General features: G+C 47.3%; 1 protein-coding gene across 3 annotated transcripts in view; it reads right to left on the reverse strand.

Moving 5' to 3' along the window:
- LOC100152536 (ATP binding cassette subfamily C member 4 (PEL blood group)) overlaps window positions 1-13143 on the reverse strand; it is a 223180-nt gene that overhangs the window by 172201 nt on the left and 37836 nt on the right. For 2 of the 3 annotated variants that reach the window (XR_014819714.1, XM_021065786.2), the window contains exons 2-4: window positions 7531-7641; window positions 6862-6982; window positions 891-1115 (exon numbers count right to left, since the gene is read on the reverse strand). The exons of the other annotated variant lie outside the window; for it this stretch is intronic. Coding sequence is in view for 1 of the 2 variants with exons in the window: in XM_021065786.2 (XP_020921445.2) it covers window positions 891-1115; window positions 6862-6982; window positions 7531-7641 (457 nt within the window). In the remaining variant the exon portion in view is untranslated. The remainder of the gene's footprint in view (window positions 1-890; window positions 1116-6861; window positions 6983-7530; window positions 7642-13143) is intronic. 3 annotated transcript variants of the gene reach the window in all.

Consider the following 13143-nt stretch of genomic DNA (forward strand, 5'->3'; position numbering starts at 1 on the left):
TGCAGACGCGGCTCGGATTCCGCGTTGCTGTGGCTCTGGCGTAGGCTGGCAGCTACAGGTCCGATTAGACCCCTAGCCTGGGAACCTCCATATGCCGCGGGAGCGGCCCAAGAAATGGCAAGAAGACAAAAAATAATAATAATTTTTAAAAAACCTCAATGATCAAAAGTCAAAAGCAGAAGCCAAAGCCATGGAATGGAGGTAAATAACAAATCATTCTTACATGAGACATCCCACAAAATCATTCAAAATTACCAACTATGACTATAAGCTTAACAGCCGTTCCATTTATAATTCCCAAGCTGATTTCTTCGCAGGATCAGGAGGTGGGGCCTGAACATAAACCACAAATGTTCTGAGGGGCCTTTCAGAGCTTCTCTGTTGCACCAGCTTTTGCCCTAAGGAATCAGCCCACCTGTAACCTGCAAAGAAGTGTCTTACTTCTTTACCTTCCAGATTCTAGATGCAAGGCAGTGCACGAGGAAATTGGTCTTTCCCACATTTCTGGAATTTCAGGTTGCATCTATGGTTTAACACCAACAATAGCTGACATTGTAAGGGGACAATTCTCTTAGGCTAATCAAACCCGCAAATTAATGGCTTTGGGAGATGTTTACATTGATCTAAGCAAACATGCCAGGTCAGATCGGATTTCCCACAGGCAACACTACCAGGTGTTCACGAGAAGAGGAAGAAAAAGAGGTGGACAATGGCTCACCTGAGCAGTAGGGAGCGAGCTTCGTTTGACTGAACCGTAACCTTGCATCTAACTTGAGGTTTTCACAATGCAGTTCTGGGGAAATGTCCTATTCAAACGTTATATTTACTTTTTCCAAAATGCCATCGATGTCTCAGGAGAAGTACATACTTTGGTACCGAGTGACACTTACCTTCCGATAAATCATGTGGCACATGGCGACTCTTAATCTCATGCCCGCACACTGAACGTGATAGAAGTATAAGTGGTGCAGGATGGCCAAAAGCAGCACACAGGTGATCAGCCCGCCGGCGTAGCCATAGGTTTCGTACAAAGCCACAGAATCAGTAGGATCGTAGTTTTCAAAATAAGCAATAATTTTCCCCAAAAATATGGGCTGAACTACTTTGGTGCTTTCCTAGAAGTAAAGGAAAAAAGCGTTACTAGAAACATGAGCTGTGCCAGTTCTTCTCAACACAAGCTTCCCTTTTATTATTAGCATAATAAAAAGAAAAATACGCAGATTTCTTCTCTTCTTCACTATCTTCTATAAGAAAAAGAAACGACAGCTTTAAGCATAAGCCCAAATTTTACAAAGACGATAAAGCCTTAGCGCGTTGTACTTAATACACTGAGGATAAACAATAGAACCAGGGCTTTCACACTTGACAAAATACCGAGTGAGTCTTGGCCTAAGACGAATAAGGAAATAGGCAGCACAAGAAAGCTGAGAAATTTGCTTCCATATGAAGGAGCCCTGCTGTCAGCCTCTCCCCGTCCCCTGTGCTCTGAAGGCCCCAGCCTGACAGGTGGCTCATGCACAGGAGACACACTCTTGCCATTGCCTCCTGCTTTAAGAGCCTTTATGAACTGAGACTTTGGCACAAACACTGATCCAGTCTTTCCTAACCTGAAGTTCACGTGTGAGTAAATCAAGAGAACAGAGCCTAGATTCTGTTGGAAAATCACAAAGAAACCAGGCTTGGAAGGACCCCAGGCTCACAGCCGGGGAGAGCGGGGGACCCATTATGTTAATATGGCTCTAAGCTCCAGAAGCTGGGAAGTTCCTTTCAGTCAAATGGGGAATTCCAGTCATGGCTCAGTGGTTAAGAAACCGACTAGGGTCCATGAGGATGCAGGTTCAATCCCTGGCCTCACTAAGTGGGTTAAGGATCCGGCACTGCTGTGAGCTGTGGTATAGGTTGCAGATGCAGCTCAGATCTGGCATTGCTGCGTCTGTGGTGTAGGCCAGCAGGTGTAGGTCGGATTCGACCCCTAGCCTGGGGACTTCCACATGCCGCAAGTGCAAAAAAAAAAAAAAAAAAACATGGCAGGAGTTCCGCTATGCTGCATTGTGTTATGGATTTGAATCACTGCGACAGCTTGGGTCTCTGCTGTGGCGTGAGTTCAGTCTCTGTCCAGGGAACTTGTACGTGCCATAAACTCAGCAAAACAAACAAAAAAAAATTAAACATGGGAGAAGCCAAGTTAAAAAAATGCTGTCTTCCATGGTTCTGCATCCAACATACACTGCAGATGCTGGTTTAGAAGAAACAGGACCAGTCATCAATGCGAAGGCAAAAATTAAATTCCTAAAGCGATGATTTGGGAGGCACCGAGGCTACCTCCTGAGTAAGACTCAGGGAAAGTAATTTTTTTTCCCAAAAATTAAAGGCAAAGATACAGCAACACTCGCCCACCCTGCCAAACATCCACTCCACCCACAGCCTACTTCCTCCCTCTAGTCACCCCCTGTGAGGTCCCTTCTCCCCCAACAACGAAAAGCAGACACTCAACACAAATCAAAGTCACCAAAAGTAAACACCTAGGCCCTCGACATCATTTCCTGCACAGATTTCTCAAGACAAAATGTCAAAGTTTGGAAATCTGTCAGGAACTCAAACTTTGAAACAAGCGTTTCCTTTTCAGCAGTCCCTCCTTGCTAACCCAGACACGGCGACACCTGATGGGCTTGCTTTTGACGGCTCTCTTCTGTGTGTCTAAGTTGAGGAACCCACACGTAAGAGGAAGGGAGAAGAATTCAAACTCCAAACATGAAACAAAACTAACATGCATTTTCTGCTTAACCCGCTACTGCCTGATCAGGATATTGACAGAGAGGTGTTCCCTGTCCCTCAAATGGCTCTGACATTCACCCCAACAGTCCTGTCCTGCTTACACACAGGCACAGGCTCCAACAGCCAGCGCGTTTCACCTTCATGCAATCATGGAAGTTTTCACCTACTAAAGACAAGTTGAAGAATTGATTAAGACGATCAGATCAGAGTAAAAGCATGAACAGAAGAAGGGCTGTTACACTTCCAGGAGGCATAATCGTTCATCCCAAAAGGCATTAAGAGCTCACGGAAGAGCCCCTCACACCACATACTGTAAAGCAGACTGTTTTATGTTTTTATGTTTTTATTTTTTTGTCTTTTTTGCCATTTCTTGGTCTGCTCCCGAGGCATATAGAGGTTCTCAGGCTAGGGGTCGAATCGGAGCTGTAGCCACCAGCCTACGCCAGAGCCACAACAACGCGGGATCCGAGCCGCGTCTGCGACCTACACCACAGCTCACGGCAATGCCAGATCCTTAATCCACTGAGCAAGGCCAGGGATCGAACCCACAACCTCATGGTTCCTAGTAGGACTGGTTAACCACTGAACCACGATGGGAACTCCAAAAGCAGATTGTTTTAATACAGTTGATGCAGATGGAAATCTGGAGGTTACACAGGAAAGGACAGTTAAACTGTACACATGGACAGCCACGGCCCAGGTACGGCCACAGGCAGTCCAGTGCTGCAGCCTGCAAACCTGGCACTCTCCACCAGAAGCCATCAAAAATTTTCATAAAATTAAGATTCTCTTTGGGAATCACTGTTGCCTGTCATCTGACTCTCCCTTTCTGCCTAACATCAGAATAACTAACACATTCTGCAGTAAAGACAGACTGTATTTAATAACCCAGAGCAACAACCTCATGAAGGAGTCAAGCCACTTTATTGCCCAGAGCCTCAACTCCTCTGTGTGTTCTTGATCCTAACCTGCAACTAGGAACAAATAGAACAACTGAGAAAAGATTCATTCCGAAACTTCAAACCAGCCGAATCAACACTTTCTGGATAAGCAAGAACAAAGGCAAAAATTGCTCACATTAACCCTTCATCTTTGACACAACCTACAACCCAGTGAAGACTCTTCCCACAAACCCACTAAGGCTACAGTTCTTATTCCTTCACAATAATTCTTTACAACTGTGAAACTGTAAGTGATTTTTTGTTTTTTGTTGTTGTTTTTGTGGGTTTTTTGTGTGTAAGTGATTTTTAAAAGAACTCAGTATAGGAGTTCCGTCCATGGCTCAGTGGTTAACAAATCCGACTAGGAACCATGAGGTTGTGGGTTCGATCCCTGGCCTTGCTCAGAGAGTACTAAAAACTTACATATGCTACCAAAAAAAAGGGACATAAAATTGAAACTGGAGTTCCCTTCGTGGTGTAGCGAAAACGAATCCAACTAGCATGCATGAGGATTCAGGTTCCATCTCTGGCCTTGCTCAGTGGGTCGGGGATCCGGCATTGCCGTGAGCTGTGGGGTAGGTCGCAGAAGCAGCTCAGATTGTGCGTTGCTGTGGCTGTGGCATAGACCTATGGCTACAGCTCCGATTCAACCCCTAGCCTGGGAACCTCCATAGGCTGCAGGTGCAGCCCTAAAAACATTTTTTTAAAAAAAAAAGGATTGGAGTTCCCGTCGTGGCCCAGTGGTTAATGAATCTGACTAGGAACCATGAAGTTGTGGGTTCGATCCCCACCCCTGCTCAGTGGGTTAAGGATCCGGCGTTGCCGTGAGCTGTGGTGTAGGTTGCAGACGTAGTTCAGATCCCGTGTGGTGTAGGCTGGCAGCTACAGCTCCGATTGGACCCCTAGCCTGGGAACCTCCATATGCCACGGGAGCGGCCCAAGAAATAGCAAAAAGACCAAAAAAAAAAAAAGAAAAGAAAAAGGATTGAAACTATGAAGTGAAAAAAAACACACAACATAAAAGTTGAGAATTCTGTTATTATACAAAAACTGAGCACTAATGCCTGGATGCAGCCTCTCAAGTAGCTCAGAGACAGCTCCAAAGAGGTATGGGAGGAACCAGAATACACAAGAGTTTTTCCAACAAAGATCATGTAGCCAGAGTATCAAAAGACTACTGTTACTTAAAGAAAACCAGATAGCTCAAAGAATTCAACGCTTTTCTTTTTTTTTTTTTTTTTTTTTAAGGACCACGCCCGCAGCATATGAAAGTTCCCTGGCTAGGGGTCCAATCGCAGCTGTAGCTGCTGGCCTACACCCCAGTCACAGCAACACCAGATCCAAGCCAAGTCGTGACCTACACCACAGCTCACGGCAACACCGGGTCCTTAACCCACTGAGTGAGGCCAGGCATCGAATCTGCATCCGCATCCTCATGGATCCTAGTGGAATTCGTTAACTGCTGAGCAACAAAGGGGACTCCCTTAGCGCTTTTCTACGTATGGGAAGATGCAGGTGTCTGGGCTCACTGAAATCATTCTTTGATCTGCACCTCAGCTCTCTGGGGCCGGCATCCTGTGCTTCCCCATCTGAGTCTCCTCCCAGTGCTCTCTCAGGGGGTGGCTGCGGCTGCTGACTGACTGCTGGATGGCAGGCATCCTGCTTCTCCCCGGATTTCTCTCATGGTTCACCACTGGGATGGCTGTAACCAAGTTGATGGCTGCAACATCCTCTGTTTCCTGATAAGGCAGGCAACATTTCTTCATTGACAAAGAGCATCCCCCTCCCCCCATTATGACGCAAGGTCATCACTGTGGACACCACTCACATCTAATGGCTAATGCTATCCGCTCAGGAACCAGCAGGTGTACACAACAGGTCTGCTCTGCAGAGCCCCTGACCCCTTGGCTCAGTGCTCCCTCAGCCCTCCCTTGCTGTGTGGTCCTCTGATTCCTCTCTGCCCACAATATCTTTGTGACCAAAAGCCACGCCTCTGCCCCATGGGTTGAGGGGAAGTAAGGGTTGGGAAATAAATGCTAAGGCCCAGCACGGCTGGGAACCAGCCCTTTGCCACAGCACAAGGCGCGTTGGAAATGACACATTCTGCCAGTTATTATTCTAACAATGCAAAGTTAGAAGCATCATAAGCCAGTTACCATGCTCCCCTAGGGAATCTAAGAAAGTGCCTAGTTTTATACTGTAAATCACCAGAACAGAGCAGCAGCAAACAAGCACCCTCCTGAGAGAAAAGCCAAGCTCCCAGCTCACTTCACAGCTGACCAGGGACTGCCTGGTCCCACCCAGCTGTGACTCTAAAGCCTCGGGCCTGGGGAACACCCGGCATGTGGGAAAGCGGATTCAGCAAACAAAAGAACTGTCTACACCCCAGTGATTCTCAATCTCATTGAGCAAAAGCCACTTCCAAATTCACAGACAAACCAGCTCTCCTCAAGGAACCAAGAGCATGTACTAAGTAACAACATACCCAGGCCATGCCCAGATCATCAACGTCCTAACACAGTCACCATCCAAGAGCTGCTGCCTTCCCTCGGCTCCAACTCAAGGAGCCAGTCTGAGAAGGGGTTTTAAGAGAGTGGATTGCGGAATTCCTGTCGTGGCTCAGTGGTTAACGAATCCGACTAGGAACCATGAGGTTGTGGGTTCCATCCCTGGCCTTACTCAGTGGGTTGAGGATCTGGCATTGCCGTGGGCTGTGGTGTAGGTAGCAGACGTGGCTCGGATCCTGTGTTGCTGTGGCTGTGTAGGCCAGCGGCTGAAGCTCCGATTAGACCACTAGGCTGGGAAACTCCATATGCCACAGGAGCGGCCCTAGAAAAAGGCAAAAAGACCCCCCCCAAAAAAAAAAAAATCCTGACATACTATAAAAAATGGCCTTTTCTTTCAGTGCCATCCTCCCATGACACTGTGTTTTAATCAGGTAAAGAAAAACAGCAAACCCCCGGAGGTCCAGACCCTTAAGCATCTGTCCTTTTTAAAGATAAACTCAATTGCTGAGCTCCGTCAGGTTTCTCAGATAAGACTTATCTCAGACCTTCAACTACTGGCCTCTCTCCTCACCACCCCGTCCATCTCAGGACTGATCCACATTCACTGAAAAACAAAGCACTGTATGCAAAAGCTTTACCTCAAGAAACGTAAAAATTCCCAAAACTAAATAGGGTTTCCAGTAACACTTGATGATGGCTTTTATTAAAGAAGGCTCCCGTGAATCTTTCTCAGCTCTCGAAACTTCTTGATCCCAGTACCTGCGAGGAGACACAAAGCACAGTAAAAGACAGCCTGCCCGCCACAGGGAGCACGGGGAGGGGCAGCGTGGAGACAAGCCTCTACTGCAGGGCCCTCTGTGACTGTCCCCGAGGGGCTGGCTAATGGCTTGCAGGCTCTTGAAGGCTGAGCGATGCAGACCCTGAAGCACCAGAACAACAGGCTTTGAGGGAAAGAGGCCCAGTCTCAGGACACACGTGCCTGCCAAGCTCCAATGGACTCACAGCACAGGAGCAGCCCAGGAGGGCAGCCGAGCTCCTCCAGGGACACCCCCTCGGGGACAGAGCCCGGCATCCAGGGCCTTGGCTGAGGGGCCCTCCTCTTCCACAAGCGCCCAGGACACACACGGGGTCCCCAGCCTCCAGAGTCGGCTCAGCCCAGGCTCCGCCTGAGGGGCGGGGGCGAGCGTGCAGCATCTGGGGAAGGGGGCTCCAGGAGAGCCCAGGGGAAGGCAGAGTCCACTCCCACCACCAGCCACACGGAGACCTGCTCCCGCTTCCTCCCCTGCGCCTCGCTGCCTGCTGCTCACCCTCGCAGCTCTTCTCCAAGGTGCGCGGAGCGATCTTCTGGAAGTACCGAGTACATGTCATCTTCCTCTAACCTCCGCTTGTAGCCAACTCGAAACAGGGGGTTTAGCCAGCTGTTAAAATGGAGAGAAAAGGAGAAAGACATGCATCCAAACCAGGCATCTCTGTCTAATTAGAATCCTACATTCATGGGCATTGTTTTAAAAAAAAGATCTATAAGTTCCTGCTGTGGCATAATAGGTTCAAGATCCAGTGCTTTCTCTACAAAGGTGAGGGTTTGATCCCTGGCCTAGTGCAGTGGGTTAAGGATCTAGTGTTGCTACATGTGTGGTGTAGGGGTGTAGGTTGTAGCTGTGGCTCTGACTAGATCGCTGGCCTGGGAACTTTCATATGCTACAGGTATAGACAAAAAAAAAGTCTAAATTTTCAATACATAGCTAGCTACATGGTAGGAAAATTAGATATGCGCCTATACACACACACACACAAACACACACACTCTCTCTCTCTCACGCACGCATTCTCTCTCTCTAGCTCTATAGGCTGAGAGGCCCCAAAAGAAAGGGAATTCCAGAGTTCCCTTCATAGCTCAGCAGTTTAAAAACCCAACTAGGATCCATGAGGATGCAGTTCAATCCCTGGCCTCCATCAGTGGGTTAAGGATCAAGCATTACCATGAGCTGTGGTGTAGGCTGGCAGCTGTAGCTCTAATTTGACCCCTAGCCTGGGAACCTCCAGCCCTAAAAAGCAAAAAGGAGGAGTTCCCGTCGTGGCGCAGTGGTTAACGAATCCGACTGGGAACCATGAGGTTGCGGGTTCGGTCCCTGCCCTTGCTCAGTGGGTTAACGATCCGGCGTTGCCGTGAGCTGTGGTGTAGGTTGCAGAGGCGGCTCGGATCCCGCGTTGCTGTGGCTCTGGCGTAGGCCGGTGGCTACAGCTCCGATTCAACCCCTAGCCTGGGAACCTCCATATGCCGCGGGAGCAGCCCAAGAAATAGCAACAACAACAACAAAAGACAAAAGACAAAAAAAAACTGGAGTTACCGGTAAATGGTTTTATTCCCAGGTAGTCAGATTTTACAACACCTTATTCAATGGACAGTGCGGAAATGTTGCTTGGGAGGCAAATGCTGTTAGTAACTGTCCTAGGGCTTGGCCCTCGCTTATAGTCATTTCATCTGCAGGAGCCAAAGTTAAAGTGTGATAGCCTCTGAATTCTAAATATGTGAATGAAGGTCATGGAATTAGTAGATGATACTAAGTTCTCCCTTTATTTAAAGTACATTTGGGAAGTTCCTGTCGTGGCACAGTGGTTAACGAATCCGACTAGGAACCGGGAGGTTGCGGGTTCGGTCCCTGGCCTTGCTCAGTGGGTTAATGATCCGGCGTTGCCGTGAGCTGTGGTGTAGGTTGCAGACGCAGCTCGGATCCCGCGTTGCTGTGGCTCTGGCGTAGGCCGGTGGCTACAGCTCCAATTTGATCCCTAGCCTGGGAACCTCCATATGCTGCGGGAGCGGCCCAAAGAAATAGCAAAAAGACAAAAAAAAAAAAAAAAAAAAGGCAAAAAGGGGGGGAAAAAAAGCAATTCCACACCCCAGATCTTGGGGGTTTTGTTTTTTTAACACATATAGTTACAATTTTCCTTCCTTGTAATGAGAATTTTTAAGATGTACTCTCTTTTTTATATATATACAATGTTTTCTATTTTTTCCCATTATAACTGGTTTACAGTGTGCTATCAATTTTCTACTGTACAGCATGTGACCCAGTTACACATACATGTATACATTCTTTTTTCTCACATTATCATGCTCCATCATAAGTGACTATACAAATTCCCAGGGCTACACAGCTGGATCTCATTGCCTATCCATTCCAAAGGCAATAGTCTTCATCTATTAACACCCAGCTCTCAATCCGTCCCACTCCCTCCCCCTCTTCCTTGGCAACCACAAGTCTATTCTCCATGTCCATGACTTTCTTTTCTGTGGAAAGGTTTATTTGTGCCATATATTAGATTCCAAATATAAGTGATACCATATGGTATTTGTCTTTCTCTTTCTGACTTACTTCATTCAGTATGAGTCTCTAGTTCCACCCATGTTGCTGCAAATGGCATTATTTTGTTCTTTTTATGGCTGAGTAGTATTCCAGATGTACTCTCTTTGAGTTCCCATCATGGCTCAGCAGTTAGTATCCACAAGGACGCAGGTTTGATCCCTGGCCCTGCCCAGTGGGTTAAGGATCTGGCGTTGCTGTAAGCTGTGGTGTAGTTTGCAGACGTGGCTCAGATCCGGTATTGCTCTGGCTGTGGTGTAGGCCAGAAGCTGTAGCTCCGATTAGACCCCTAGCCTGGGAACCTCCATATGCTGTGGTTGCAGCCCTGAAAAGACAAAAAAAAAAAAGACATCCATCTCCCATGACCACATACCAGTCATGCAGTAAGATAAAGAGCCAGGCCACCTCACCCATTTCTAGAAAGCTCTGGGTGACCAGATAACAGACCATCTGACCGCTTGCTTCATGCGCCTTAATTCCTGCTCTTACACTTTAAATTCACCAATAGAGAGCAACCCTAGAAATGCTAGGCATCCAGCCCTTGACCCCAAAAGGGCAGAACCCCAAGCCCAGGCTTGCTCATACGTCCTCTTTCTCTCTACCCAGGACCTCACTGTGTGGCCCCAGGTGTGCCTTGAACCCTGTAAGACACATGAGTGATAAACCTTGTCATTTCAAAGTTCCCTCGTGGTTGTTGTTGAGATGCGTCTCACAATCATAAGAACCACAAGAGCTAGCACAGTCATAACCCTGGCTCCAAAAGGGCCATGGCTATGGGGGCTGCCAGAACCAGTACACGCCCAGGTGAGCAGCGCCCCAGGCATGCCCAGCCACAGCATCGCTATCAACAGACCAAGACCCACAGGCAGAGAAGGTCCATGATGGGCCTGGGACCTCTTGCACCATCAAGTGAGGAAGCGCTCAGGAATTGTGAGGATGTGTAGAAAGACAGAGAAGCCAGCTTGAATGGCTCTCACTACCCAAACCTGGGATACTGTCAGCATCATGACAAATACGTGGCAATGAATGACAACCCATTAAATAATGAAAGACTCCAGGAGTCCTTACTGCTAATGTTAACAGGAGAGAAAGGAAATCTCTTGCAAAAGAATGCAAACATAAAAGGAATCCTGGAGTCAGAAGATTATCAATGGAAGTTAAAATTAGTGAGAATGATATTGACATTATCTCAAATTATCTCTCTGCAAATTACTTCTTAAATATAAAAGGAAAAATCAGTAACTATACAGGTGATACCCCCAAAAAAACTCTATTCAAGTCCATTATGCATTATGTAAATAATAATGATTAATATGCAGAGTGAGCCCAAAGATTCACACCATTTTTCTGATTTTGCCAAGATAAGGAAATTTCCAAAGCCAAACAGTAACAGACCATGAAAGCAGAGACCACATTTCTCTTATTTATTGCATTATTCCTGGGACATTATGAATACAGAGATGCTCAAGTATTCTCTCTTGAGTAAATAAATGTCTATGAATTATTAAAGAAGCATTAAGAGACTGAGCTCAAGATTTTGCAAACCCTATACCTTGGCACCTCTAAAGAACCCCAATCCAGGAGTCAGAAGAGTAGACTCTGGTGCCAGCAGTGGTGCTAAGGACCCAGAGCCTCAGCTGTGCCCTCTCCCCTCCTCCGCTCCAGTACAACATCTCCATAACTTTTAGCATCTCTATGTCTCAATTTCCTGCCCAAGCAAAAGTAAAACTCTTCAAGCTTTACTAGTAAATAGGTTCGAAACATACTGGCCCATTTATCCTACAGTAACTGTCCCCAACCTTATCACCACGCATCTTCCCAACACTTTTTCCCACACTACAACCATTCCGCATGGATAACAGTCCTAATTCCTTAATTCACATATTTACACATAATTCAGTAACACTGGATATAAAATAAGGAATCACGAGTAAAATATTACTCATGCTGGCCAACTCCCAAGGTTCTGAAGGGATTAAATCAGTGCTGGTTGTAACTAACAAGGAAGAGACCTCGCCACCAGCAGGTGACACCCTACCTACTTAGCACAGCACGCATGGCCACCACTAGGTACAGGACTCAATCCTGACCAAGACCCCTCTGAGCCTCTGAGTGCCTAGTGGGACTCGCTCCTGAACAGGGGACCTTTGGAGCCTGATCCAATCAAACGCTTTCTCCCAAACTGTGACGCTCCAAACCCCAGGAGGCATGACAGAGCTCTGGCTTCCAGGCTCCAGGGGTCCCCCCTGAGAGTAAGGAGCAAGAGTGCCTAACCCAGCAAGCCTCCCACGCCACTCGTTGGGATTCCTGAAACCACAAACCATAGGAAAGGAACTACCTTACCTGAAACAAAGAACTCTTCCAGACGCTGAATTCAACCCATGTGAACATGCAATTCACATTTTCTTAGTTAAGACACCTAACTCAAGGCGAAAGAACTCAGCATTTAGTGAGTTACCCTGATGTTTTCACAGGCTGCTCAAGGTTTACAAGTCCGTGGGAAATAAACATCTGTGCATTTAGGCTAACTTAGGACATAGGTTGTCTCAAGTGGCTCACAAGCTGTGCCTCGGTACCAGCTTCACCTGTGCAAGTGCCTGCCCATCTGCAGTGGCCCCCACCTGCTTGTCCAGTCCCATATCCCTCGTTCCAACAGGAACCCTTTGTCGTGGCCAGGCTAGTTGCCATCTTATCCCCTCAACACACTCGCCGACACTCCTACCCCTACTCCCCAGCCCCAGCCCTGGTCTTGAGGCTTTTTTTCAAATAGACCTTACCTTCTTTTTTGGCCATCCCTGCAGCATGAGGAAGTTCCCAGGCCAGGGATCAGACCTGAGCTACATCAGCGACAAATGCTCAACCACTAAGCCCTAAGTCACCTAGGAACTCCAAATAAAGAAAGTGAAGTGCCGTTTTAGGTTCACAGCAACTCTGAGCAAAAAGTAGAGACACCTACTGCCCCCCACATACACACAACCTCCCTCCTGACCAAACTCCGTCAACAGAGACCGTAACTGATGCTATGACTGATGAACTTACACTGAAACATCCGTCATCACCCAAAGTTCAGTTTACATTTAGTTCGCTCTTGGTGTACAATCCATGGGCTTTGACAAAGGCATGAGGACATGTATCTACATTATTATACCTCACAGAGTAATGTCCTGCCCTAAAAATCTCCGTGCTCTCCTTGTTTATCCTTCCCTCCCTCCAACCCCTGTCAACCACTGATCTTTTTACCGTCTCCAGAGTTTGGATAAATGCCAAAAAGAGGAAAGGCTGAATCATATAATAAGTGTATGTTCAGTTTTGGAAGAAACTGCCAAAGCAGCTGCCCCATTTTGCATTCCCATCAGCAATGAGTGAGTGTTCCGACCGCCCCCTTTTTAAAAGCCGGCTTAACTGATGACACCTATTCAAGTGCCAGCTCCTTCACGGAGCCCTCTCGGAACTCTCCAGCACACCTCGCTTCCTTGGTTCCAGGGGTAATTTCTATGGCACTTCTCAGATGTCCTTTGTACCTATCATCTCATCCCTAAAGTCACTCAGTGGAGGCCC

This window comes from Sus scrofa, chromosome 11 (assembly GCF_054392235.1).
Source record: "Sus scrofa isolate SSC_HxYL_T2T_F1_AM1 chromosome 11, Sscrofa_HxYL_maternal_Yorkshire_Landrace_v2.0, whole genome shotgun sequence".
NCBI lineage: Eukaryota > Metazoa > Chordata > Mammalia > Artiodactyla > Suidae > Sus > Sus scrofa.